Genomic DNA, 27,256 nt, shown 5'->3' with positions numbered 1-27,256 from the left:
CTTCTTCACGCGGCAGGTGGTATCAGCGTGAGAGAGCAAGCCAAACCATGCAGGCACCTGGAAGCTTCTATCACAGCTGCACACGTGGCACCGGCCAGACTCAAGTCAGTAGGCGAGGAAGGACACTTACGACAAGAAGGAGGAGGAGGAGAGGAGTGAATATGTTCTGAAAAATAACCAAATGTACAACAATCCAATGTCTTGGTCACCAGTATTCACTTACCTTCTACAGAAAAGAGACGCTCACCGCCTCCTGCTCCAAAAGTGTCCCAGTCACGGTGTCAGGCTCCAAGTCCCAGACGTGACGATCCTACATCTTCTGGATTCTACATCCTCTCTCCTTCCTCCCGGATAGCCATGAGCCACAAAGACAGATCTGGTCTGGGATTCACTTGGCCCGTGGCTGTTTCATGGATGCTGGCAGAAGACATGAGATTCCTAGACCAGAGACAAAGGACATTATTATTCGCTGCACAGCACGGGTAGCAGCACGTCTATGACAGTCCCACGAAGATGATGTGATATGGCCCAGGTGTGTGCTGCACACAGTGTGTTTGTTGTGTCACTGATTCGGGGAATCCGCCACTTTGGTTTTTTTAATGTTTGTTTATTTTGAGACAGAATGCACGTGTGCAAGTGAGTCGGGGAGGGGCAAAGAGAGGGAGAGAGAGAATCCCAAGCAGGCTCTGTGCTGGCAGCGCAGAGCCCCACATGGGGTTAGATCCCACCGAGCGTGAGATCATGACCTGAGCCCGCTGAGCCACCCAGGCACCCCTGCTGCTTTACTAGCAAGCAGTAAGCAAGCCTGCTCTCGGTCTGGAGGGAGAGGGCATCTCATCCCTCAGGACTGCTCACTGCAAACAGGACCCTGAGAGATGGCCCGGGTAAAGGGCAGTCAGGGCCTTGCATTCTTGGCACACCCAACAAAGCGTGTAGGGTGCTCAAAAGACCCGTGGAGGACCGTCCCTCCCAACAATCCCCCCATCGGTCCTCGGCCTCTGGCGAGTTTTGACACGAGTGTCCACTCTACTGGCCGCTCAGATTAGTCTGGCCGACAGAGACTGACACCAAATCCGTTCAACTTGTCTGGTACGTGTTTGTTCAAGGCTGCCTTCGTCAGGCTCCAGGTGGCGGGAAGAGGCCAGCCTGCGGCGCTGGCGTCAGCCGTGTCCTCCACACCCAGGACTCGCGTGCGGTGGGTCCCAGGGGGCACTGGCGGGTCTTATTTCGGACAGTCAGGGCACAGTCCGTGGCAGACCTGTTACTCACGACGGAGTTGAGACCGACCTCTGATCTTTGATGTCATTGCCAACATGGGGTGCAATAGACGGGCTGAAAAGCAGCCCCCCACGCCCCCGGAGAAGCTTCTGTCCGCTCGGCTCCCACCCTTCACGCACGGCCTGGAGAGCACAGGTCTCTCCAGTTGGGCTTTGCTGTTAAACTTGCTTCGGCTGTGCCACATGGGCCGTGTGGCTGAGACGCTGCACCTTGGTGGCCGTGCCTGCCATAAGCCAGCTGGTTTCACAGCCCACGGATGGAGGTGGGAGACCCAGTGTCGGGTCACACCCAGTCACAGCCGCTGCTAGACGGTGCCTCTGGGCCGCATGCCGGGTCTGCAGGACGGACAGCACCCGACGGCCCCATCCTGCACCTCCAGGTTCTAAGCTCCCCGCAGGTGCATGCTCCTGTCCCCCACCCATGGCCACAAAATCAGTTCTCCTTTTCTTCCACCATCCCTTACTCCCTTCTGGAACATTCATCTGAAGGGCCAGGGCTACTGGGGATGGACCCTGTTTTGGTGCTCAAGGGCCCTGCCGTCCCCACAGGAGAATCCGGGTGGCAGAGCCAGAACTAAGCCCTCCTGGGGCCCAGCTGCCAGTGGAGGGTACAGAGACCCGGCGGCCTGGGGCAACCTCCGTGCCCAGCAGCGAGGAGATGGCCGCGTCCCCCGGAGGGGGCGAGGAAGCAGGGCGCGGGCCCAGCACTGACTGCACAGTACCACACGGGTGGCAGGCGGCCTGGGGTGCCACCGAACACCCCAACAGTCGCCTGTTGCTGGTTGCCAAGGCGACAAAAGGCACACCACTGCATGCTGGGTCAGGGGTCGGCAAACCGCAGCCTGTTTCCATGTGGCCTGTGGGCCAGGAGTGGTCTTTACCTTTGTAAAGGGTTGTAAAAAAATAAATAAATACAAGAGCAAAGAGGCGACAGACTTTCCTCTGTCCCTGTCACGGCGTCTGCTGCCCCCTCCAGAGATGGCGACCGAAACCCAGCTTGCTGCCCCCAAGCACTCCTGCCGGTGCCACAAGCGGATCAAGGGGATCTTCTGCCTCCTGAGTCACCGCAGCCGAGCCTCACGCTTTGCCGCCACCTTGCACAGGTGTCCCTTCCCGGGGCAGGACACGTCCCCACCGCCCGCCGGCTGTCCCCGGGCCAGCGCCACCTGTCCGGGGCTTCTCTCCGTTCCGGGCACCGCAGAGTGAGCCAGGAGTCCGCTGTGAGCATCCCACGCAGCCAAGGGCTCCGGCTCGCGGGACAGAAGCCAACGTGTCCCTGCCACGGGGCGGCAGATCGGCTGCGCCGGGAGGGCTCTGTGCAGGCTAGCCCCGGGCTTCCGGGCCACCAGCCGGGCCACTGGCCAGCTCCACGAGACCCCTCGTCCTCCCGGCAGGTCTGTGTTCCCAGCCAGCCGGCCAACCGAGCGGTGTGCCTGCAGCCTTCGCTGCACCGCGACCCTGGGACACGGCAGGCCCCCAGCAGGCGGGAAGCACATTGTGTTCAGGAGCTATTCTCGGTCCCCTGCATTTCCGCAGAGATCTCAGAATCAGCCTGTCGACTCCGAAGGAAGGAAGGAAGGAAAGAAGGAAGGAAGGAAGGAAGGAAGGGGAGAGAAGTTGCTGGGGTTCTGTCTGGGATCACCTTGAATCTGCAGGTCACTCTGGGGAGAACTGATGCCTTTCTCATATTGCGTCTTTCGGACCGCGATCACGATCTGCTCCTTTTTTTTTTTTTTTTTTTTTTTTTTCAACGTTTATTTTTGGGACAGAGAGAGACAGAGCATGAACGGGGGAGGGGCAGAGAGAGAGGGAGACACAGAATCGGAAACAGGGTCCAGGCTCTGAGCCATCAGCCCAGAGCCTGACGCGGGGCTCGAACTCCCAGACCGCGAGATCGTGACCTGGCTGAAGTCGGACGCTCAACCGACTGCGCCACCCAGGCGCCCCAACGATCTGCTCCTTTTAACTGAGGCTTCTCCTCTCGGCTGTGTTCTGTGTGTTGGCGGTAGGGGTCTGGCACGTACTTCGCCAGGGTTCTTTCCCCAGGCATCGGTGGCTTTAATGCCGTAGCAAACGGGACCTGTTTTGACACCACGTTCTCGAGGCACGGCATGCACACAGTGCGAGCGGGTCTTGCACAGACACCTACACCACCCCCGCCCGGGTGAGGGGTCCCCGCTGCGGGAAGCCCCTGCGACCCGTTCTGTACTCCGGCCGTCGGTGACAACCACTACCCGCTGGTCAGCACGGATGGCTTCCCACCGCGCGCTCACACCGCCTGTCGCACCCGGCCGCGTCTGCCACGCGGTGGTGCGCTCGCTGTCCCCGCAGAGGTCCGGGGGTCCGCCCGCCGCGCCCGCGATGGCCGGGGGCCTGCATCCCGTTCGGCGCGGCCGTGAGGGCGCCGGTCTGTGTGGACGCCAGAGGCCGGTCCTCCTGCTTCGCGGGCCACCGCGAGGCTCACCCTTGGCTTTGGAAGAAACCGCCGGTTTTCCGCCGTGGGCCCGACGTTCCGGGCTCCCTCCCGCGTCTGTGAGTTCTGGCTGCCGCGCATCCTCGCCCACCTCGGTATCGTGACCCTTAGGTTTGCGGCCACTCTGATAGGCGTGCTTTGTGTTCCCCTGGCGACAAATCACGCTGGACACGTCGCCCTGTGTTTGCTGGCTCTGCAGGCGTCCTTGTGAAGTGCCCGTGGCTGCCGTCTGCCCACTTTTAAATTAGGTCGTTTGTCTCCTTATTATTTATTTGGCGCTTTTCATATAGGCTGTCAGGTCTGTGTATTGAGAATCGTTTCTCCGAGTCAGTGGCCTGCCCTTTCGCTTTCCTGGTGACGCCGTTTGAAGGCCAGAAGTGTTTCACGGAGCCTAATTTGTCAGCTTTTCCTTTTGTGACAGGGCCCTTGGCATCTCGTCTGAAATGGCTTCGCCCATGCCCAAGTCGTAGAGATGCTCTCCAGTGGCTCCTTCTGGAAGCCCTGTGGCTTTGACCTTCACAGTTTGATCTGTCATCCATCCTGAGTTAATTTTCGCGCATGCGGGAAGGCGCCAGGGTCCGTGTGGTTTTCGTAGCGACGGCCAGCGGACCCGGCGCCGTTCCCGACAGGGCTGGCTTCTCCGCCCTGAACTGCTTGGCGCCTCGTCAGAAACAGACTCTCCGGAACGAATTCTGGCTCCTCTGTGCTGTGCTCTGTTTCAGCTTCCCTTTCCTTGTACCAACACCACGCTTCATCACTGTCTCCACTAGTTTGGAAAACTGTTCTGGAATGCGAGAGGGCAAGTTCTCCCGCACGATTTCCTCCTCAATGTTGCCTTGGCTGTTCTGCGTCTTTGGGTTTTTCTGGTTTGTTTGCTTTTTTTTCTCTAAAAAATCTTTATTTTAACATTTAAAAGAAAGCTACTCTCTGTCTTTTGAATTTTCATATAAATTTGGCCATCCGCTTGCACACCGCTCCAAGAAAGACCTGGTGGGCTTTTGACTGGGATTCCATCAAATCTGCAGGTCATTTCGGTACGGAGACACCCAGCGTGAGGCGTGACGCGTCCCAGGCCACCTACATGCTCCTTGGCTTTCCTCTGCGATGTCTTAGCGCACAGTTTTTTTTTGTTTTTTTTTTTTTAACGTTTATTTATTTTTGAGACAGAGAGAGACAGAGTATGAACAGGGGAGGGGCAGAGAGAGAGGGAGACACAGAATCGGAAACAGGCTCCAGGCTCTGAGCTGTCAGCACAGAGCCCGACGCGGGGCTCGAACTCACGGACCTCGAGATCATGACCTGAGCCGAAGTCGGACGCTCAACCGACCAAGCCACCCAGGCGCCCCTAGCGCAGAGTTAAGTCAAACTTACTCAGATGTACTTGATATATTCTTGATGCTTTTATAAATGTATTCTTTTTTAAAAAAAAATTTTTTTTTCAACGTTTATTTATTTTTGGGGGGACAGAGAGAGACAGAGCATGAACGGGGGAGGGGCAGAGAGAGAGGGAGACACAGAATCGGAAACAGGCTCCAGGCTCCGAGCCATCAGCCCAGAGCCCGACGCGGGGCTCGAACTCACGGACCGCGAGATCGTGACCTGGCTGAAGTCGGACGCTTAACCGACTGCGCCACCCAGGTGCCCCTAAATGTATTCTATAAATTTTGATACTTTTGTAAATGGTGCTTTTTTTTATCTTTTTTTTTTTTTTTGGTGAGAATATATAAAATCCACTCTCTGACAAATTTCAGTTATTCCATACAGCATTCTCAGCTGTAGTCACCGTGTCTTATACGACGTCCTCAGACCGTAGTCATCTGTGTGTGGACCCTTTGACCAGCCTCTCCCTGTGTCCCCTGCACCCAGCCCCTGGCAGCCACTTTTCTGCTCTGTTTCTGGGAGTTTGACGTTTTTCTTTTGAGATTCCACTCGCAAGTGTTACAAATGGCGTTTTAAATTTTATTTTCCAATTCCTTGCGCCAAGGTATAGAATATTCCATTGTTTTTTGTACATCGACACTATAGCCCAAAGTGCTGGTAAATTCACTTCTTGGTTCTCGTAGTTTGTAGATGCCTTTGGATTTTCCACAGAACCACATCACCCCGTGTCTTCCTTTCTCGTCTTTAGGCCTTTGTTTCTCGTTCTTGCCTCGTTGCACTGAGAACCTCCGGGAGTGAGAGTGGGCAGGAACCCACCCGGGTGCCAGCCGCGGAGTCTCCATGCACACCTGGTCACGTCAGTCAGACGCGGCTCCCGCCGCCCCCTTGTTTGCTGAGTGGTCTTCCCCTCCTTCCTCCATCCTGCCCCCGCCCTCCCTCTCGGCTTCCTCCCTCCCTCCCTCCTTCCTCCCTTCCCCCCTTCCTTCCTTTCCTTCCTTCTTCCTTCCTTACTCCCTCCCTCCCTCCTTCCTCCCTTCCCCTCTCCCTCCTTCCTTCCCCCCCTCCCTCCCTCCCTTCTTCCTCCCTTCCTTCCTTCCTCCCTCCCTTCCTCCCTTCCTTCCTTCCTCCCTCCCTTCCTCCCTTCCTTCCTTCCTTCCTTCCTTCCTCCCTCCCTCCCTCTTTCCTCCCTTCCTCCCTCCTTCCCTCCTCCCTCCCTCCTTCCCTCCTTCCTTCCTTCCTCCCTCCTTCCCCCCCTTCCTTCCTTCCCTTCCTTCCTCCCTTCCTTCCTCCCTTTCTCCCTCCCTTCCTTCCTCCCTCCCTCCTTCCTCCCTCCTCCCTTTCTCCCTCCCTTCCCTCATGAATGACACAGAATGTATCAGGTGATCTCCCTGCTTCTGTTGAGATGATCTTAGTATTCTGCTGATGTGGCAAATGGCACTGATGATCCAGGAATGTGAAACAAACCTTCCCCCTTCCCAGCCTCTTCCTGTCTATAGCGGGATGATGCCACTGTCACCTTTGTTCCTGACTGGTTACCCGCCCCTGCCCTCATCAGTCAGGGTTTTGTCAGCTTTCACTCGGCTTTTTCAGAGAACCGGTATTTTGTTCAACTTCGTATTTCCCATTTTGCTTACTTTTGTTTTTACCTTTACTATCTGATTTGTTCTTTTAGTAACTTCTTTAGCTGGACGGGTGGCTCATTAATTTTCAACACTTGTTTTTAATACATGCATTTAAGAATCTGTTTCTCTTGATTTTCTACTGTAACTGCATCCGAAAATTTTTGCATATCGTATTTTTTGTACTGTTTGGTTCAGTATTTTCTGATCTCCATTACAATTATTTCTTTAACCCTTCATTATTTAGAAATTGGTTTCCTATCAATGTGTTAGCATCTGGTTTTATAGTTAGCTTTTGTTTTCTTGTTAGCGTAACTGTATCTTGACCAGAGACTATGGTCTATCTCACTACAATACTCGGGCGTTTGTGGTAAGTTGCTTTGTGTGGTCATTTTTTGTCAGTGCTGCTCAGTGCTCAAAAATAATGTGAACCCTGCAATTTTCGGGTAAAGTGGGATCAGGTTTGTTCATTGTGTTGTTCAAATCTTTTGTATTATTAACCGAGTTGTTTTTTTTTTTTTGTTTTTTTTTTTTGGTCTGCTTTCTCTATCAACTGCTAAGCAAAGTACAGTAAGAATTTTGGGGAACGTATCTGTCTGTCATAATTCTGTCCACTTTTGCTTTATATTTTTTGGACTGTGATTGATTTTATTTTGGTTAGAATTTGCCTGGTGTATCTCTTCCTTTCAACCGTTCTCTAACCTTATATTTTACCTATTTCTCTGCATAAAATTTGACTTTTTAATTTTTTTTTAATGTTTACTTTTGAGAGAGACCGACTGTGAGTGGCAAAGGGGCAGAGAGAGAGGGAGACACAGAATCTGAAACAGGCTCCAGGCTCTGAGCTGTCAGCACAGAGCCTGAGGCGGGGCTTGAACTCGGGAACGGCAAGACCAATACCTGAGCCGAAGCCGGATGCTTAATCTACTGAGCCACCCAGGCGCCCCTAAAATTTGATTTTTTTAATCCAGATATTGACAACACTCTTTTAAGTGATGCATTTAATATTGACGTTTTCTGTGATCATTTACACACGTGTATCTGTATATTCTGTAGTAATCTATTATTGCATAACAGACTAATCCAGAAGTTAAGCAACAGGGCCCCTGGGGGGCTCAGTCGGTTAAGTGGTTGAGTGTCTGACTCTTGGTTTCGGCTCGAGGTCGTTCACGGGATCGAGCCTCGTCGGGCTCTTTCGCTGACAGTGGTGAGCCTGCTTGGGAGCCTCTCTCTCCCTCTCTCTCTCTCTACCCCTCCCCCACCTGCTCTCTCTCTCTCTCAAAATAAACAAACGTTTTTTAAAAAGTTAAAGCAACAAACACTATCCCGTGAGTTTCTGGGGGTCAGGAATCCAAGGGGGGCCTAACTGTGCAGGGCTGACCCCCCAGTCTCTCTCACGGGGTCAGATGCTGGCGGGGGCTGTATCTGCAGGCTTGACGGAGGCTGGGCCCACCTCCACGAAGGCCCACTCACGCGGCTGGGGGCCTCAGCGCCTTGCCACGGGGCCTCCGAACACGGCGGCCAGCTTCCTCCAGAATGGGTGAGCCGGGAGAGCAGGCCGTAGGGAGTGCAAAGTGACGGCGTCCTGCTGGTCCGAGGGCACGGCGGGCAGGAACCTGGAGGCCGACAACTTCACTTACCTGCTTGGATTGCTTTTTTCTTTAGCTGTTCCTTCTTCCGGTTTGGAGGTGATCCGCTCTATTTCTGCTCCTTCAGGGGCTGCCTCGAATTACTAGTTACCAGAGTCTGAAGTTAAGAAAATCGTCCTCTACCCCCGCCTGGCCCAAACGGTGACCCTGCGGCCCGGCAGGTGCCACACCCCTGGTTTCTTGCAGCTGTCGTCTTGCAGTTTAATCCTGTCTTTATTTTGATCCCACTAGGTGTTGTTCTGATCGCTGCTGACACCGTCTCTGTCTTTCTGTACCTACCCACGTACATTCCTCTCACCCTTCGTGCCTCCACGCGTCTCAGACTTTCAACATGGACTCTGCTCCAGTCAGCTCTAGAATGTCCCTCGGGCGGGGCCTGGGGGCGGCACGCGCACCCTCCTTTTGGGGCCGCAGAGGTCTTTCTGGCTGGCGCTCCAGAGACGGCTCCTCCTCTGCCGTGGGGTCCCCCCACCCTCGCTCGCTGCCCGGGCCTGGCGGCTGCCTTCCTCCCCAGGAGGGCCCTCTGTTCCGCCCCGCCGCGTCCAGCTGTGCTGTCCTTTTTTTATCCTCCTAACTGGGACTTCCTTAATCTGCATACTGGTGCCCTAATCAGTTACGGGAAACTCGAAGCCATTGCCTCCTTCCCTGGTGGCTCGATGGTGTTTGTGAAGCCCTGTGGCTCGCCGACCTCCAGACCTCCCGTCCCTCGCTTGTTTGGTCTCTGGAGCGGCCTCCCGACATGTCTCATCGGTGCCTGGTACTCTGTGATCCCGCCCCAGAAATTCTAATTTTAGTTATCTTGTAGCTTCACTTTTGAGAAGTTCTGCTTTCTGATAAAGCTATTTGGTCCTATTTGTGGCTCCTTTCCCTGCCGGTGAGCCCCGAACCCACCCAAAGGCACGTAGCTCGCAGTCCGTCGGCTGATGGCCCGTAATTCTCACACTTGAAGTTTGGGGTCAGGCTCTCATACACTTCCTGAGGCTCGCTCACATTTTATTACAAATGCCTCATTTTCTTAAAATAAATTACTTGTGGGGATTGGGGACTGGTGCCCCCGCTGCCCCCAGGAAGACCGCTCGTTTTAAGTCCAAAGCCTGATGCTCTGGAACCCTCACCCCACCCTCACCCCAGCCCAGGGACAAGAAGTTGTCATGAAAATCTGTTCAGAGGCTAGCTCAGGGTCCGTTCCCTCTGGGATTTCCACGGCACTGCTCAGCACCACGTGGCACTCTCAAAGTCCCCGGGGCGCAGGGCAGGGCAGGGCGGGATATTTTCGTTCACCTTTGCACCTGGGGTGGGTGTCTCTCACCCCTCTTTTGTCCTCCACACCCCATGAGGCTTTGGAACCTTGGGCTCCTGGTGACTCTGGCTGGCAAAGCCCCAGAAGAAAGGCCCACCTGCCCGCAGCCTTGTTCAGATAATTCCTTGCTTTTTGCCAGTGTTTTGTTGCTATTAAGAAAATGCTTTTCCTATTTTATGCCCCGGGTCCGGTGGTTTCCACCGCAAGGGTGGTCTGGACCCCAGACCACCCGTTCCTGAGTGCACCCCCATCCAGCGCCCCCCACCTTCCCTTTCCCACCCGCAAGATGCCTGAGGCGCGGCTGTCCTGCTGCTTAGCCCTCCCCCCAGCCGGGCCCGGGGCTCAGGGTCAAGGCCTCTCCTTCCAAATCCCACTCCCTCCACCCACCTCTGGCTACCAGTCCCTGGCCCCGTCCTCCTTGGCTTGAAGCTGGCCTGGCCTCTGTCCCTTCTGGCCCCAGGGCGGGCTCTGTTTGGCCCTGGGGTGCGTTGGCGGGCAGAGCTGCTGTCCTTGGCCAATGTGCCTGCCTGCACCCCCGCCTCTCACACCCTCGTGCCCCACGCAGGCCCTGGCGTGTCCTGTGGGACAGGCTTGTCCCAGCCCCTCAGGGTGGCATCGTGCCCGGGCTCTGGCTCAGTATCTGCTCGAGGCTCCAGGAAGCCCTCGGCTGCTTTGCATAGGGGTTGGGTGGCCCTGCTCCCACCCACCCCGCCCAGACGCCCGGAGGAGTGACTCAGCACCGGCCATTGGCCGCGGGTGGCTCTGATAGGCGTGGCGTCCCGGCCCGTGGCACTCCTGGGCTGGGCGGCTGCTGGCTGGGGAGTGCCCTGGCCCCCAGGCCAGGAAAGCCTGGGGAGCCCTGCCCTGCCCCTGCACGCTTGCCAGCTGGGCTTCTGGGCCACGGGCAGCCCGAGGGCTGACTCAGGCCTCAGCACAGCGGGGGAGCGGAGGGAGCTTGGCCCAGGCCCACCCCATGCCCTAAAGAGGGCTGGCCAGACCCCTGGGGGCAACCTCGGATCAAAGGCTGGAGGCCAGGAGGACAAAGGCAGAGGGAGCCTGGCCAAGGTTTCAGCTTCTTGGAGACCTTGACTGCCCCCCCCCCACGAAGAGCACACGATGTCACTTGCCTGCTGGCCTCCCCCATCCTGGGGTGTCAGAGTAGCTGTGTGGTTATCCTGAAGCAGCAGCTTCAGCACAAGGGGATGACCTCTCCAGACGGCCAGCCTGCCCACCCTCACCTGTCGTGGACACTGCCGGGCCACCCGTCCGCAGCCCTGCTGGCCACAGCACCCTCACCCGACCAGGTCACCACCTCCTGGGCCAGCGCACTGGTGTCCGGGGGGCGGGGGCCAGCACAGAGACCAGCCTGCCTGTGAGGTGGACGGCTCCCCCGGGGGGCCAGTGGGCAGAACAGCAGCACTGAGACCAGGCCGCCTCTGTCAGCTCTGGCAACCCCCGGCCCCAACATCCCAGCCTCCCATCGGAGCCCCTCCATCCACTGGGCTGCCCGGGGCTCCGGGTCCTGACCCGGCACACCGGCAGTGGCCATGGGTGGCTGCCACCCGGCTCTCACCTCTTGAGGCCCAATTGCATGCCCGCAGCCCATCTTGGTCCAGGCCCAGAGGGGTCAGGGTCTGAGCTCAGACCTGCCAGGGCGAGTGGAGCCGGGTCCTTCTGGGCACAGCCTGTGGTGAGGAGGGCTGGGGGGACTACGGAGGCTAGAGGACAAGCTGGAGACAGTGGCCCCTCTTCAGGCACCAGTGGGAGAGTTCGGGGGAAGAGGGCCAGAGGTCTGGGGTTCCCGCGGCCCCCTCCATGCCCACATGGCCCGGGAACCTCCACCCTTCGCAAGCAGGCTCCTCCCTGGCCTCCTAAGCAAGGGCTGTGGGACATTCCGGGGGCACTAGGCAGGTGCTCCTGGGCCCTGCTCCAAGGGGGGGACACCAAGGCTGGCTATGGGGAGCAGGGTCACGGGTGATAATGGGGCTGTGGGCGCCACGGACTTTAAACGTGCTCATGACCTCTACAGCAAGCCCCCTGCTTGCCTCCCTACAGGTGGAGGGCCAGGGCCGCTGAGCAGGGGCCTAGTCCACCTGGCTAGGACCACCCACCCCTCGGGAGGGGAGAACAGGCAGAGGGTTGTGAGGGCAGATGAGCAGGGCAAAGGGGACAATCCCCAGTCCCCACAGCCTTCACTCCAGGGATGCCCCTAGACACGGCCCCCTTGGCCTTGAGTGTAAGTCTGGGGCTTTCTGAAAGCCGGGGAGAGAAGGTTGGGGTCTGTGTGGAAGTGGGTGGACTTGGACGGCTGGGACTGGACGAGACCCTGGCCTTGCCCGGGGTGGCCATGAGGTAGGCGCGCCCTAGGGAGCAGCGTCAGCAACCAGCGAGTGTGGCCAGGGCGCGGTCTTCGGGCAACAGGTCTCTGGGGCCAGCGGGCCTGCTCCGGGGCGGTGGGCACGACTTCCTGGCCATAGGGCCGGGGGCTCGGCGGGCGGGCGTGGTCGGCGGCGGGCGGGCGTGGCCGGGGCAGGTGGGCGCGGTCTCAGGGCCTCTCTCTCTCCCCAAGGGCTGCCCAGGGACCTCCCAGCGCCCTGCCTAGTGTGCCGCGCCTCGCTGCCGCCCGCCCGGCCCTGCAAGCGCTGCCGCTCCTTCTGCGCCGCGGTCCTGCAGGGCGCCTCCTTCGTGCCCTTGGGCGGCGGGCGGGGCGGCGGCGCGTCGACCCCGTGACGACGCCGAGGACCAGGACGCCGAGGACTGGGACGGGACAGACGCGCCCTGGCGGCCCCTAGAGCGTGGCTGGTTTCTCTGGAAACCGACACATAGATGTGAGACCTTGTATACGGAGCTATTTTAGCGAAATTGTGCGACTTCCGCATGGTATTTCTTACGGACCCCCACCCCATCGCGGCGCCTGCGCCCCACATCCATACACCCACGTACCCCTCCTCCGCCAGAGGAGGACGCCCCGCGCCGCCCTGGGCAGAGGAACATAAACAGCCCCCTGGCGTCCCGGGTTCCTCCAAGGAGCCCCCTCCTCTGAAGCCCCTCCTTGCTGGAAGGCACCCCCTCCCCGCCTCCCCTCCCCCCACCCCGTGTCCCAGCCGGAGGTCTCAGGGAAGGCGTTATTTATTCACTCATTTATTCAACAAAAATCTCGCTGTGCTGGTCCAGGTTCTTTGCACCAACCTGGTGCCGAGTGAGGGGCGTGAAGGGGGTGCCCTCCCTGGGTCAGACCCCTCAGATACAACCACAGTTGGACTTCTGGGCCATCTGGTCATCAGGGGGCCACTCCGGCTACAGAGGCTCCTAGGAGGGTGGGCCCCTGCATCCTCTCTGGGCCCAGGCTGGGTGTCTCAGCCCCCCCAAGCCTACATGGAACAGTGGGGCTTGTGAGGAAGAACCAGGACCAGTACTTTGTGGACACGGAGAGAGTCCATAGCCTGCCCTTCCCCCAAGACAGGAGCCCCGGCGGCGGGGGGGGGGGGCAGAGGGAGGGAGTGGGGGCGGTGGGGGGGTGGGCAGGGGGAGGGAGTGGGGGCGGTGGGGGGGTGGGCAGAGGGAGGGAGGCGGGGGGGGGGGGCAGAGGGAGGGAGTGGGGGCGGGGGGGCAGAGGGAGGGAGTGGGGGCGGTGGGGGGGTGGGCAGAGGGAGGGAGTGGGGGCGGGGGGGGCAGAGGGAGGGAGTGGGGGCGGTGGGGGGGTGGGTAGAGGGAGGGAGTGGGGGCGGGGGGGTGGGGGGGGCAGAGGGAGGGAGTGGGGGCGGGGGGGGCAGAGGGAGGGAGTGGGGGCGGGGGGGTGGGCAGAGGGAGGGAGTGGGGGCGGAGGGGGGCAGACGGAGGGAGTGGGGGCGGGGTGGGCAGAGGGAGGGAGTGGGGGCGGGGGGGGGTGGGCAGAGGGAGGGAGTGGGGGCGGGGGGGGGGCAGAGGGAGGGAGTGGGGGCGGGGGGGGCAGAGGGAGGCAGTGGGGGCGGGGGGGGGGCAGAGGGAGGGAGTGGGGGCGGGGGGGGCAGAGGGAGGGAGTGGGGGCGGGGGGGGCAGAAGGAGGGAGTGGGGGCGGTGGGGGGGTGGGCATCCCCACCATGCTTCTCCACACCCCCACCCCCGACCACGATGGCATGTGGTTGGTTGGATCTGCCATCCACTTCCGGTCACCTGCATCCCTTTGGCACTGGGATGGCGCATTCAGGGTGCCACGTGGTCACCTAGCAAGTGGGCCCATCCTGGGGCAGCCACAGAACAGGGGCTCGAGGAAAGCCTGTGCCCTTGAAGTCATGTGGTACCCCAGTTCCCACTTGAGTCCACGCAGCGTGAGCCCTTTGGGGAAGCACATTTTCTTCTGACTCACCCCATCTGGCTGACCCAGAGGCCGAAGGTGCTGGAGGCGGGCTAGACCAGGGACAGTGGGAAGACCGATGCCTGGCCTTCCTCGGTGACCCCCAGACATGCCAGCCTGCTGCCACTCTGCTACTCAGCACAGTGGCTGGCGTCGGGCTCTCCCTCTCCTGGGCATCGTGGCCACAGGGGAGCACGCGATAGGATAGGAGCCCCATCTCTGTTCACTCTGCCTCACCAGCAGCGTGTGGTGGGGTGCCCAGAGCCCAGCAGGGACCACAGAAGTCCCAACCCGTGCATGCTATAAACCAGATGGGGCAGAGTTGAGGCCCTGGCCCAGCCTGGAGGGAGGCTGGGTTGTGGGCTCTGGAGACTGGGCCAGGGTTGCGGGAGGGCAGGGACCACGGCCTTGGGCGATGTTCATTGGCAGGTGCTATCCTTGGGGCAGAGGCTCCTTCATCCTGGGTCACTTCATGGAGCACGTGGGCCAGTGCAGCTGCACCGTCCCAGGGGCCCACCCGTGCAGGGCGCCCAGCCTGGGGATGGTGCCACTCAGAGTCAGCTCCCCTCCAAACCTGGGGTGCCCTGTTGGGGTTCCAGGCAGATCCCTAGCCGTCTATCACTTCACGTGCCCCCACTCGGAGCATGGTACCCTCCCCCAGGGCCGGAGACGCTCACACCTGCCCACCAGATGCAGGAAGGAGCCCAGACACGGAGTCTGGGCTTGCCCAGGCGGGGAGGAGACACAGGGGTCCCAGAGCCATGCCTCAGTTCTTTCCTTCCTGCTGCCCTGAACGGAGGCTGGAGCAGACCAGGTGCCGTGAGCTTCTGCCTGGAAACGTCCATACACAGAAGGATTCAGATGAGAAAAAAAGGCACAGGGTGATTCCTGAGCAGAAGCCAGGCCCCGGGCGTCGCCCTCTGGGGTGAGGGCTCGGCGGAGGGGGCAGCCTCTCGCGTCTGAGGGGTGACGGGGACACCCTGGAAGTGGTGTGGGGTCCCAGGTCCTGCTCCGGGAGAGAGTTCTCCTGCACGGTTGGCTCTTGGCACCTGGGAAGACCCAGCCAAGCCTAACAACCGGGGCCATCGGCCCCCCACCCATCTCCCACCATCAAGATGAGCGCCTGAGAAATGGGGGTACACCCAGGAGCCACGGGGCACGGGGGACAGCTCCCCAACCCCATGGGCCCACAGCCAGCCCTGATCCAGAGACTAGCCCCGAGGGGCACCCAGTAACCTGAAACCCCAAAGACTCGAGCTTCCAGATGCCTCCTTTGGCACCCTAAAACTGCGTGGGCCTCTGGCCAGAGTCCGAAGGCCCCACAGCCCGAGCCAGGACCTGGCAGGAAGTTATGGGGCTGTGGTTTCAGCCAGCCCACTTGGGCTCCTTTCCACCAGGATGGGGAGTGTCTGCCCCAGGGAGCAAACTCACTCGAGACTCTCCCGTTTGTCTCTGGGGCTGGAGTGCAGGCTGGGCAGGCGAGCGGCAGCTTCACAGGACCTCCCGCAGGCTCGCCCCCATGCGCGCGCGCACCGTGCTCCCTGGCAGCTGTCACTCGGGCCGGATGCCCGCTGGGCACGCTGTGGCGCTCCTGGCCCTGGCCTGGAGCACTTACCAGGGCCTGGCCATCCCCCAGATTGCAGAATGTGGCCTCTCCTGTTCTCAGGTGAGCCCCGGCCCCCCCACCACCCCCAGGCTGCGCATGGTCAGGTGGCCTCCCCGGCTCTCCGGTGCGAGGGCGTCGGTTCCTCCACAGGGGGCACTGGCCGGGCACCCCCACACGAACACGGGCGGGAGGCCCTGGGCGATGAGGAGGCCGGGGGGGGGGGCCTGGGAGCCCCTGCGGGGTGCCAGGCCCAGCCTGCAGCGCTGCCCTAGGAAACGTCTGCTGAGAGCCCCGGGGTGGGGGCAGGCTGGCATACCTGCGAGCCGTCCCTCTGCCAGGAGCCTCCCGTGGCTTCGGCAAAGCATGTTGCGGCATCCGTGGTGCGGGGCTTGCGTGCACGGCCCGCTCCGGGAAGGCTGTGGGAGTGTGCCCCCCTGGACCGGAGGGAGCTCAGGAAGGGTGGCGGCGGTGGCGGCCCGGGACTCTCGCACGGGCCAGCTGACTCAGCCTTACCTGAGGGAGGCGTTCAGCAGCACCGTGTCCCAGGCGGTGCCCCCGGCGCCCACAACTGGTCTCGGCGCGGCGGGGACGCAGCCTGGAGGGCGTCATGGGAACAGTGGGCCATGCAGCAGGGACATGCGCACAGAAAGGACGTGAACACGGGGCGGAGGGAAGTCTGAGGGCCACTGCGTGCCCTGTGACCTCGGGGATTTGTGTTCTAACTGGTACAGCGCACAACAAAAGATGTGGTTGGTGGGGACTGTGAAGGGGACTGGGGTGGCCTCCAGAGGCGGTGCCCAGGCCACCCTGGAGGCACTTGAGGACGAGTTCCCTCTTCTGGGAGGAACAGCAGCCTCACAAGCCCTGGGAGTGTATCCGGCAGAGGGTCCGGGGAGCTCAGCGAGGGGCTTGTGGGGGGGTGGAGCAGGGGGCCAGGCAGGGGCACCGGGCTCAGATCGAGGTGCAGGGACCCGTGAGTGCCCAGGACAGTCTCCCTCTGGCTGCTGGTTGGACCGGTGGGTGCAGAGGAGACAGCTGGGTCCAGGTGGGGGGGATGGTGGTCTGGGCCCCACCCACAGGGAGCTGGCTTGGGGGGGGGGGGAGGATCCCGTGCACAAGGCGACATCAAAGTGGACCCTAGAACCTGACTTCAGCTTCTTGGCTGCTGGAGATGCTTCCCGAAGTGGGAGGCCCGGGGGAGGGGGGCAGGTTTCGGGGAAGGAACCTTGGTTTTGCAAGGTGGGGTTTGAGAAGCCCATCAGACATGGAGAGCTGAGGGTGAGGGCAGCTGGGTGTGAGTGGAGGCCGCGCTGGGCCCCAGACAAGGTCCCACATGGGGACAGGACGGGGTAGGACTTAGCCCCTTCGACCCAGAGGCTGTGAGGAGGAGAAAAAATCCTGGAGAAAAAAGGAGGGGTAAGGGGACAGCGGGGGCTCGGAGGGGGCAGGGTACGCAGCACGGGGAAAGGGGGTCACTGCGCACTCAGCCAGGCCCCGCGGCCACCTCGGTGCCGGGCTGGGGGCGGGGTTGGGGGAAGAGGGGGTGAGGGGGCAGCTGAGCGGTGGGGGAGGGGCCCGCAGCGGGCTCAGAGGAGGGGTTTGCTCGGGAAGGGAGGCGAGCAGGGAGAGGGGGGCAGCCTCTGGCGACCCCCGCGCCTGCGCCCAGACCCTTCCAGCCCACAAATTCCCACGGGAAGACTGTTCCGGGGCCTCGGGAAGCGTTCCGTGAAAACCGTCCCTGCTGAGCTGACTTCGAGAGCTGGGGGGACAGAAGCAGAGGACCCCAGAGCCAGCGATGCCCGCGGCGCGGGGCAGGGGCCTCGGTGCTGAATGCGCCCTGGTGCTTGGGGTCACGGCACCGTGGGCTGCGCAAAGCAGACCTGCCGGGGCCGGTGGAACCCAGGACAAGGTCCTGTCCTCCGGCTGGAGCTCGGGGCCGGTGGGGGCAGCTTGGGGGGAGGGGAGAGACGCAGATCCCGCCCCAAAGACATGCTCCTGGAGGGAGGGTCCCTGCGTACAGACAGCCCCCAGCCTGGCCCGGGAAGCCCCGAGAAGCCCGACGGAAAACCCCCGGGAGGTGGGGGCGCGGCTACTTCTCCGTCCCCGCCCCACCCACGGCAGGGCCCTGGGGCTCTCAGCCAGCCCCCCCCCCCCACGCCCCACTCCCTGCCCCACTGGAGTTCCTGGTACACCAGCGACCCTGGGCCGCATTGCCCACAGGTGCTTTTCTGGCCTGACCCTTGTCCCTGCTCGTCCCTCTTTCTGTGTCCCAGAGGGGAGAGGGTCTGGGCGCTGAAGGGCCCACCGGCAGACGGCAGACCGCAGCCACCAGTGGGGGTGGGGGTAGGGGGGGATGTTGCTTAAGACACAGGGGCAAACAGGCAGTCCCCAGAGGGCAGGAGGTGCCCAATGGCCAGGACACAGGCATTCCACCTCTGGGGAAACACCCGGGCCCCTCTCCCTCTTGGAGCTCCAGGGTGGGGGTGGGGGGCGGTTTTAGGCTCAGGTCACAGGTAAGACAGTGCATGCCAAGGAGAGATTCCCAGCATCTGAGGCTGAGGCAGGCAGCGAGGATGGCCAAGGGCCCAAGCCACTGCCCCTCCCTCATCTCCCCGGGGCTGCAGATCCTGCTTCCCCTTGTCCCACCTCCAGGGCCTGCTGGACTGGGCTGCCCACTCCTACCCTCCCACTCCTGGGCTGCCGTGCCCCGGGGACCACTCCGTCCCATTCTGGAGAGGGCACCCCGGTTGGCTCAGCCCTTCCATCTGAGCAGAGCCCTCTTGCCACCCCTGGGTCAGTGCCCTTGGGGTCAGACCCTCACCAGGGGGCCATGGGCAGGGCTGCCGGGGTCAAGGCATCCAGTCTGGTCTGCTCCTCTGACCTTGGCAGGTTTTGGGGGAACTGGAGATTGGGGGGGGGGACACATCAGCAGCCTCCAGGGAGATAACGGTGGCCAGAAAATGGGGGTGGTGACAGCGGGGTGAAGAAGGGCGGGGAAGGCCAAGTACAGCATCACACAGAAAACAGGTGTTGGTGGAAAACGAGTTGAGCTGACTCTCTGGCTTTTACAAATGCACCATCGTGACGTAGGATATTGACATCAGGGGCAAACCGTTGGGGCCACCTCCACAGCTTTTGTGTACCTCTAGCACTGTCCCAAACTAGAAAGTGTATTTGGACCGGGGGTGGAGCAGGCGATGCAGCCACCAGTAGCCACGTCTCCACGGATCCAAGGGGCAGGAGTGGGCCTGGCTTGTGGTCTCCATTTCCCCACCTGTGCTACCAGAGGCAAGTGCCGGGGCTCCGTTCTGAGCCCCCCAGCTGTCCGTGCTTCCTGGGTCCGCGGAGGGTCAGCTCTCCCGGAAGGGAGCAGAGGGCCGCCGCTCCTCGCTGCCACGTGTGGGGGCCGTGGCGCACAGGCCCCGCGCAGCGCGGTGCCCCGGGGCCCCAGCCACCCCGCCGCACCCCTGCCGGCACTCCCCCCAACTCCGCCCTGGGGCATCACGGCCCACCCGTCACAGTGAGGTCCGCAGCCTGGACGTCCAGCCGCCTCCCCCCACGGGCCCCACGTGAATCCGGTGCCCAGTTCAGACACCCCCTGTCCACGTCCACGGGCCCCTCCGTCAGGCAGCGGTCTGGTGGGGGTAGGAGCCGCCGAGGGGGGAGGCCAGCCTGGACAGGGAGTGTTCACGTGCTCTCAGCGGCCCTTGCCCCGCGTACTCCCGTGGCCCACAAAGGCCCTGAGCATGCCTGCAGATTTCCTGATTCCTCTGGGGTCCCCCACACCCTTCCTCAACATCTAACCCAAAGTGTAGTTTGCCGATGTCTCACAGTCTGGGTTGTGGCCCCGGCCTCAGAATGCAGGCTCCTCGAAGGCAGGGTGCTTCCCCATTTGCTTTCATTCACGAACCCCAGCACCTAATCACTGCCTAGGAGGTACTCAACCAAGGTTCGCCTAAAGAAGGAACTGGGGGGTAGGGGTGCCTGGGTGGCTCCGTCGGTTGAGCATCTGACTTCAGCCCAGGTCATGATCTCACAGCTCGTGAGTTCGAGCCCCATGTCGAGCCCCGTGTCAGGCTCTGCGTCGGGCTCTGCGCTGACAGCTGGGAGCCTGGAGCCTGCTTTGGATTCTGTGTCTCCCTCCCTCTCTGCCCCTCCCCCACTCACATTCGGTCTCTGTCTCTCTCAAAAATAAACAAACATTAAAATTTTTAATAATAAAAAAAAGGACGAACTGGGGAGGGGGGAGGGGGCGCTGGGGAGCTTCCGGCACCAGCAGCGGAAGTTGGGAAGTAGTTGGCCCGGGCCGGTCTGTCGGGTCCGGGTCCCACAGTTTACTGACTGACCACTGAATGCAAGGCCTTGGGCTGGGCTTTTGCGGAGCCAGCACTCGCGGACACGGAGGAGGAATGGGGGACTGTGGCACCCCCAGGCCCCTGCAGAGAGTGAGGGGCCGGGTGACTCTCCTGGCCCTTCGGGGCTGGGTTCAGGGGGCGGGACAGCAAGTGGCCGGGCTGACCTGTCACCCTCTCTCGTTCTGTCCTCAGGGCTTCGCCTGCAAGAACCGAGTGAACCGTGAGTACATCTCAGGCAGAGGGGGACTGGCTGCCTTTCCAGCCCTCATCCACCCAGGTCACCGGGGTCCCCTGTCCCCTCCCAGGGGCCAGAGCAGGGAGGCCTTCCTGCTCTGCACGGGCCTTCCCTGCCTGCCTCACGGGACAGAGCGTCCCCCGGATGTCCCTGCCCACCACCTGGCGTACATGGGCAAGGCCCCCAGCTCACAACAGCGGTGTGCCTGCAGACACAAGTCGCCCCTTCCTACTTCGTTGGACGAGGCCACTTTCCAAAGGGGCCACGCAAGTTGCCGCCCCAGCAGGAGTATCTGGAAACCTCCATTTCCTCTTGTCAACTTTTCCAGTTTTGTCCAATGCAAAATGGCCCCCACTTAAATATAGCTTCGTTGTCAGTCACGGCCTTGGCCGCGTGGGTGTGGTCCCACGTGTCCCTGGGGTGCCCCTCCCACCAGAGCGCGTCCCCGTTTCCCGCTGACCCGTAAGGCCACGTACGAGTTTTCCAGTTTGATGCGGTCTCATTTACCAGTCTCCTCTTAATGGGTTTTGTGGATCTGGGGGGATCTTTCAAGAAATTCTTCCCGGTCCCGAGGTGGTGACACCGTCTCCCTGTTTCCTGCTTTGCTGTGTTTCTAAAGGTTTTCGAGTGCCATTTTCCTTTAGCTCTTTAATTCCCTGGGGTCTGTTTGCCGTCGGGGCTCCATCAGCGGCCCGACCACTTACCGCTCAGGTCGTGCGCTTACCCACAGGCCCACGCGGGGCCCGCTTTTCCAGCGGGGGGAGGGGGTGGCTGCCTCTGATCCCAGCTGGTTCCCGACGGAGCGAGTCTCCCTCGTTCCTTCCTTTCCTCACCTGTGCCGCGAGATGCGGTGGCGGTGCGCGCCCGTGTCCCTGAACCCGCAGGTGCAAACTGGACGGTGGGGGTGACACGGAGGCGTGGCCCCGGGTGAGTTGGCTTACCTGCGGCTGCGCCTCCGATGGCGGGGGGGGGGGGGGAGGGGGGGGGAGGGCGGGGGGGTCCCAGCCATTGATGACCCCCCACGGGAAGGCGCACCTGCCCCCTACCCCGGCCCCTAGACCCGCGGCGGGAGCGGGAAGGCGCACCTGTTTCCCCCACCCCCCACCCCTAGACCCGCGGCGGGAGCCGGGTGTCGGCGCCCCCCGCCAGTGCCAGGACCCCTCGTGAGACGGCCCTACACCGGGGAGCTTGAGGTGCCCTCGAGGCCGAACAGAGAACAGAGCGAGGACCGCAGAGGACGTGGACGGGGCGGGGGGCGGGGGGAAACCGTCACCCCGCTTCCAAACGCTGCATCAACACGACAGGAGAGGGCGCTCTGTGGCCGGAGCTGCGCCTCCTGCGGGAAACTCAGGAAAACTGGTGTCAGGGACAGAGGCCAGACCCCTCACGGTGACATAAAAGGGTATAAGGAATATAACAACGTCCCAACGGACAATGGAGGTGCACCAGAAAGGCACGCAAACTGTAAACTTTTATTTCAAAATTAGAAATTCTCGGAAGCGAGGTGACAGCACACAGAGTGAGAAATAAAGGAAAAATAATTTTAGAAATGAAGACTTACAGTAGAAGAGCCTGCGTGAACAGACCCGACATTAAACACCCAGAAGGGATACAAGGTGAAAAGGGGAAATTTACAAAAATAAAGAACTGAAAAAGAGGTTGCGATGATGTGTGAATAGATGGTGTGTGTCGTAGGTTGGCAGAGAATGTCCAAAACACGGCTGATGTGCATTTCTTCTTTCTGAAGAAGCAAACCGAGGCCACAGAACAGATACTAAGAGCTACACTTCCGGAAGATTTCAGAAAGTTTTTTTCTTGAAACTAGCTATTGAAAAGGCAAACCATGAACCCAAGAATATGGATTCTGAATATCTAACACCAAAATGTATTCTAGTAAGATTACTGGATCATAAAAAGAAAGAGGGAAATCTTTTGGGCAGGTAGGCAAAAAGAGCAGACAACTTGCAGTGGAAAGAAAAGTATATTAGATCAGACTTTTCAACATTTTCCACCAGAAGGACAAACTGTAACGCACGGTGGTGCAGTGAATATTCCCACAATATTGTATTCCAATCATCAGACTTGCTAAGGGACTGGATCTTAATGATCCCAAACTCAAAAAAGCAAAGATAATTATGTGACCCAGAAGAGGTGCGGTGGACACATCAGCCATATTGTAATGTATAAATGTGTCAGATCAACGGGTTGTGTATCTTAAATTGGCACAATGTCGTGCGTCAAGTATATTTCAGTAAAAGAACAGCCAACGTTCGTGTACAGCACAACAAGCAGGGACACCCGGAATATTTCCCCAGGGCCCCCTATGAGGCACCTGCTAGGAATCTGTTCCCATGAGGAACAGCCAAGCCGCCTGATGAGACGAACGTGGGAATTAGGTGTGTAAATTACATACGCGGCTATTTGCGAGACTGAGAATGTATGTTACAAGACAGACAGCGTGGAATGTCACGGCTTTATGTTCTGATGATGCAGGTAGGGAACAACCATGAAAAATGGGGAAAGATGAGAAAAGTATATGCCAAGACATGTTTTTACCGTTTCTCATCATCCTGACTATTGGTGCCGTGACTAAGACTTGCGCCTGTAATGTTGTTTGCATACAGCCAGCGACAGTTGGGACGGGTTTGCCTTGTAGTATCTCGTGTCCCTGAGCATCCACACTTCAGCATGGAAGAAAGGAGAGGCAGATGTCATATAGAAAAGGTGAAGTAAAACCTTTACTCTGAATTGGTGACATAAGTATGACCTCGTGAGTCATACTTACATTTATATAAATATATTGCCACTGCTTCCACAGAAAAATTCTAGAACCAGTGACCAACGCATAGCCATGAGCCTCCCTAGTGCCCAGACTGTGGTCTTTTTTTTTTTTTTTTTTTAATTTTTTTTTCAACCTTTATTTATTTTTGGGACAGAGAGAGACAGAGCATGAACAGGGGAGGGGCAGAGAGAGAGGGAGACACAGAATCGGAAACAGGCTCCAGGCTCTGAGCCATCAGCCCAGAGCCCGACGCGGGGCTCGAACTCACGGACCGCGAGATCGTGACCTGGCTGAAGTCGGACGCTTAACCGACTGCGCCACCCAGGCGCCCCAAGACTGTGGTCTTAAAATACCATTTCCCACCAGAAGGAACCAGGCAGGGCTTCTGAGGGAAGTGGCTGATTCCCAGTCTGGGGCACAATGAGTGTGGAAGAACCTGGGACATCTTGTCATACCAGAGAGCAAGGAAGCTATCAAAGACTGTGGTGCTTGTCAAAGGTACTTGGGAAACATCCTGAAGACCCTATTAGCCAAGTGGATATTATTTGAGCTTTAAAAAAAGAACAAGAATTGCAATAAATTGCAACCCATGTGGAAACCCATGTATTCATAATGATACTGTTAAAAAAAAAAAAAAAAAGGAACTCTTCATCCTCTCTGGAGGACAGGGAATCAATTCATCATCTTGAAAACTGGGAAAATAAAAGGAAAGAATCAAGCCTTGATTCTGCCTTGTGTGAATGCCACCTTGGAGTAAGTAGGTATTTCAGCTCATAAGTGGAAACAAAACCGTAGAATTCGATCACCATTTTGCATCTCCCAGTGACAGAAGTGCTGGTGACAGCTAGCACTGTCACAATGTCACATGTGGCCGAGGTCCAGACACAGCATGCCTCCTTGTGATGGCATTCAACACCAGCTCTAGCCTGCTAAAGATCTAGACCCCGAGAGCAACCAGACCTCTGGGCCCTGCTGCTGATTTGCCAGGAATACAAGGACCTCAAGACGGGTGCTGGGCTGCACCCCTGAGGGCGCCTGGTCGGGAGGCTGATTCGGCAAAGGGGAGGAGACATGTAGACAGACTGGATAAGCCAAGTTTGACAAATGGACAAGCCTCAGGTATAGTGTGTGAAGAGTGTGATCAAACCATGAAGAAATGCAAAATCGTTACTACGGAAGTCAGCGTGCTGGTTCTGGAGTGAATGACGGGGTTTGATTGGCTGGGGACTGGCTGTCTGGTGATGATCAGGCCATCTGCTCTGTAATAATTCACGAAGCTGTTTTTTGGGGTGAGCTTTTCGGTATCTAAATTTCATTTTTACTTTAAAAAGCTTTAAAAAAAGGGTCCTAACATTTTATATGCTCTCACTCCTCCAATATGAATTTTTGATTATTTGTCAAATTTACTGAAAATATCAGTAGGTATTTTCCAATGTGTGTATTTTTTTAATATTACCAAACAACTCAGTTCCATGTTACCTGGACCATCAGTTTAGCCTCAGAGCCCCCAGGTTAGGGGGGCTTACCTCATTAACATAAACTCAGGTGTGGTTGAAAGTGGTTTGTTATAAAGGACCAAAGACACCTTCCAGGCTCTTATCTCTTGGGAAATTCCAAGGGTTTTAGGATCTCTGCACCAGATAATGGGCACAGACCAATATATATTTATTATTAGTTACAACATTACACATTTTGATAGGAATTGCATTGAATTTATTACTTAATTTGAGACAGAAATGACATCAGAGTTGAGTCTTCCAACCATGAACATGGTATGCCTTTCCATTTATTTACGTCTTCCTCAAAACATTTATTTATGGTCTTTAGAGGCAGAAGGATACTGTAAACGGTTTCCTTATTTTATTGTATTTTCAGGTTGGTTTTGCTTGTGTAGGGCAATGCTGTTTTTGTATATTGATCTTGTGTCCAACACATTTGTTAAAAACTCTTTGTTATTTCAGGGATGCCTGGGTGGCTCAGTTGGGTAAGCGCCTGACTCCAGATTTCACTCAGGTCATGATCTCACAGTTCATGAATTCGACCCCCACGTTGGGCTCAGTGCTGGCAGCATGGAGCCTGCTTAGGATTCTCCTCTCGTCCCTCTCTCTGCCCCTCTCCAGCTCTCTCTCTCTCTCTCTCTCTCTCTCTCTCAAAAAACAAAACAAAACAAAACACCTCTGTTATTTCTAATAAATTTCCTGTTGAGTCTCTTAAGTTTTATGTATAAGTAATTGCATATTCTACAAATGATGACAGTTTATAAACGTGTGATTTTTGTTTGTTTCTGGTCTTATGGCCCTGGCTCCAATCACCAAGACAATGTTAAATGGGGAACCCTTGTCTTCGTTCTGATATTTATGGCAACGACTCCCAAGGCTTACCAGCAAATATTAGGTGTATGAAGCCTTTGAAGTAGACGGCCTTGATCTAGGCAAGGGGGTGCCTTCCTTTTCCTAGTTTTTTAAACATTCTTTTTAAACTTTGTGCATCTGTGAAGATAATCATATAGTTTTCCTCCTTTAATCTTTTAATGAGGTGAATTGTCCTGATAGATTTCCTCATGTGGACCACACTTACTGTCCTGAAACAAATCCTATCTGGTCATGTCTACTAAAAAATCAAGTTGCTAAAATTTTATTTAGGATTTGCAAGCATGTTCATAAGGGAGACTTTTACTTTATTGTGTGAGCCTTTTCAGAGCTAGCTGTGACCTCTGTCCTGCCCCTTCCCCCCCCCCCCCCTTCTGGGACACCCTCAGACTCATCTTGGCCATTTTACTTCTTTTTCCACATTTCTTCATGTGTCTGCTGTGTCCCCCCCACACCACACGCCCACCTTTTTTCTCTCTGCCGCCCTCTGGATCATTGGCTGTGATCATTCACTTCTCTAAGTCTCTGTTTGCTGAGGTCCAGTCCGCTCTTAAAATCGTTTGTTGCATTTTTAATTTCTATTTCTGTGGGCTTCATTTCTAGAAATTCTGTTTGTTCCTTTGGAATGTGCTTGGTCCCTCTTTGTAGTTTTCCCCACTGCACGTTTTTTCAAGCTTGTCTCAGCATGGTTGGTCTGTAGCTCACATCCGAGGTGCCTGTCACCGGAAGGCTCTGGGGGTTGTCCAATGCCTGTTTCTGCTGATTCTCCCTCTTGGCACTTTGTTTTCTGGCCTATTTATCTTTAAATATGTCTGCTCGCGCCTGGGTGGCTCAGTCAGTTAAGCATCCAACTCTTGATTTTGGCTCAGGTCATGATCTCATGGTTCGTGAGTTCAAGCCCCGTGTGGGGCTCTGCGCTGACAGGGAGGAGCCTGCTTGGGGTTCTCTCTCTCTGCCCCTCCCCCGCGTGTGCTCACTGCCTCTAGGGCTCTCGCGCGCTCTCTCTCTCTCTCTCTCTCAAGGTAAATAAACTTAGAAAATAATTTGTGTGCTCAATGCCCTTGAGAAATGATTCTTGGCATTCTCCAAGGCCTACGATGAAGGGGCCTCTCCAGACCAGATTCACGTCTGTTTCTGAGCGGTACCAGGGGTAGCGCCTGACGGTCAGGGCCATCGGGACCATTTTGAATTGAAAAACAGGTTGAGGTCTCGCGGACCTTCGTAGAGATGCAAACCAGGGCTGGGAACCAGCACCCTAACCCACCAGAGGTTGCGGGAAGCTCTCTCTTCCTCCCTGCCTGCTCAGACCAGCCACCGCCGCACGGGGCCAAGGGTTGGGGTGTCCCTCCCGGCTCCCCCCACCCAGGGCGACACGGGGGCAGCTCTGTGATGCCCTCAGCAGACGTGGCTTCCTGTGCACTGCATCCCTCTGCCCTTTCTCAGGCTGCGGCCTGAGGATCCTGATTCTGTCATCACCTTTCACAAGCTTTGGGGAGGCTTTTTATATGTACGGCTTTTCGCCCAGCAGTCGCCGTCTTCAGCAGCAGGCTGGCCCAAAGGGCTGGGTCCACCGCGTCGCGGGAAGCGAACCCCCGCTCGTTTTTAAACACACAGAAGCTTTCTTTCTCCTCCTCTTCCTTTGTCAATATGCATTTGAATTCACCATCATGTTTGACCAACTCCAGTGTTCCCTGTTCCCTTTTGTAACCTAATTCTTCCTTTTGGGGTCCTATTTCTGCTTTTTAAAATACATCTGTTAGGCCTTCTTCTAGTAAGGCCCTGCGGCAGTTCTGAAAACCGTTTAGAGACCAAGTGTGTTTACTTCTCCCTGGGTCTTCGTGATAGACTTGGGGTTCACGATGATGTCCACAGAATGAC

General features: G+C 58.0%; 1 protein-coding gene and 1 long non-coding RNA gene across 5 annotated transcripts in view; both read left to right on the top strand.

Annotated features, from left to right (window-relative positions):
• TTLL8 (tubulin tyrosine ligase like 8) overlaps window positions 1-27,256 on the top strand; it is an 82,390-nt gene that overhangs the window by 47,668 nt on the left and 7,466 nt on the right. Inside the window, exons 13-14 of one of the 4 annotated variants that reach the window (XM_045462952.1) lie at window positions 20,185-20,212; window positions 20,298-20,607. In XM_045462952.1, coding sequence (XP_045318908.1) covers window positions 20,185-20,212; window positions 20,298-20,586 — 317 coding nt within the window. In that variant the 3' untranslated portion in view covers window positions 20,587-20,607. Of the gene's footprint in view, window positions 1-8,629; window positions 10,245-12,267; window positions 12,569-20,184; window positions 20,213-20,297; window positions 20,608-27,256 lie in introns of those variants that run through there. The other 3 variants (XM_045462950.1, XM_045462953.1, XM_045462951.1) reach the window with 3 other exon arrangements.
• Window positions 21,233-23,110, top strand: LOC123590104. Its single transcript, XR_006708607.1, has 2 exons — window positions 21,233-22,951; window positions 23,046-23,110. It is a non-coding gene; the product is annotated as an uncharacterized LOC123590104 (long non-coding RNA).

The sequence above is a fragment of the Leopardus geoffroyi genome, chromosome B4, assembly GCF_018350155.1.
Source record: "Leopardus geoffroyi isolate Oge1 chromosome B4, O.geoffroyi_Oge1_pat1.0, whole genome shotgun sequence".
NCBI classification, from domain to species: domain Eukaryota; kingdom Metazoa; phylum Chordata; class Mammalia; order Carnivora; family Felidae; genus Leopardus; species Leopardus geoffroyi.
Note: the sequence above shows the minus strand (reverse complement) of the source record. Positions and strands in the feature narration are given on the sequence as shown.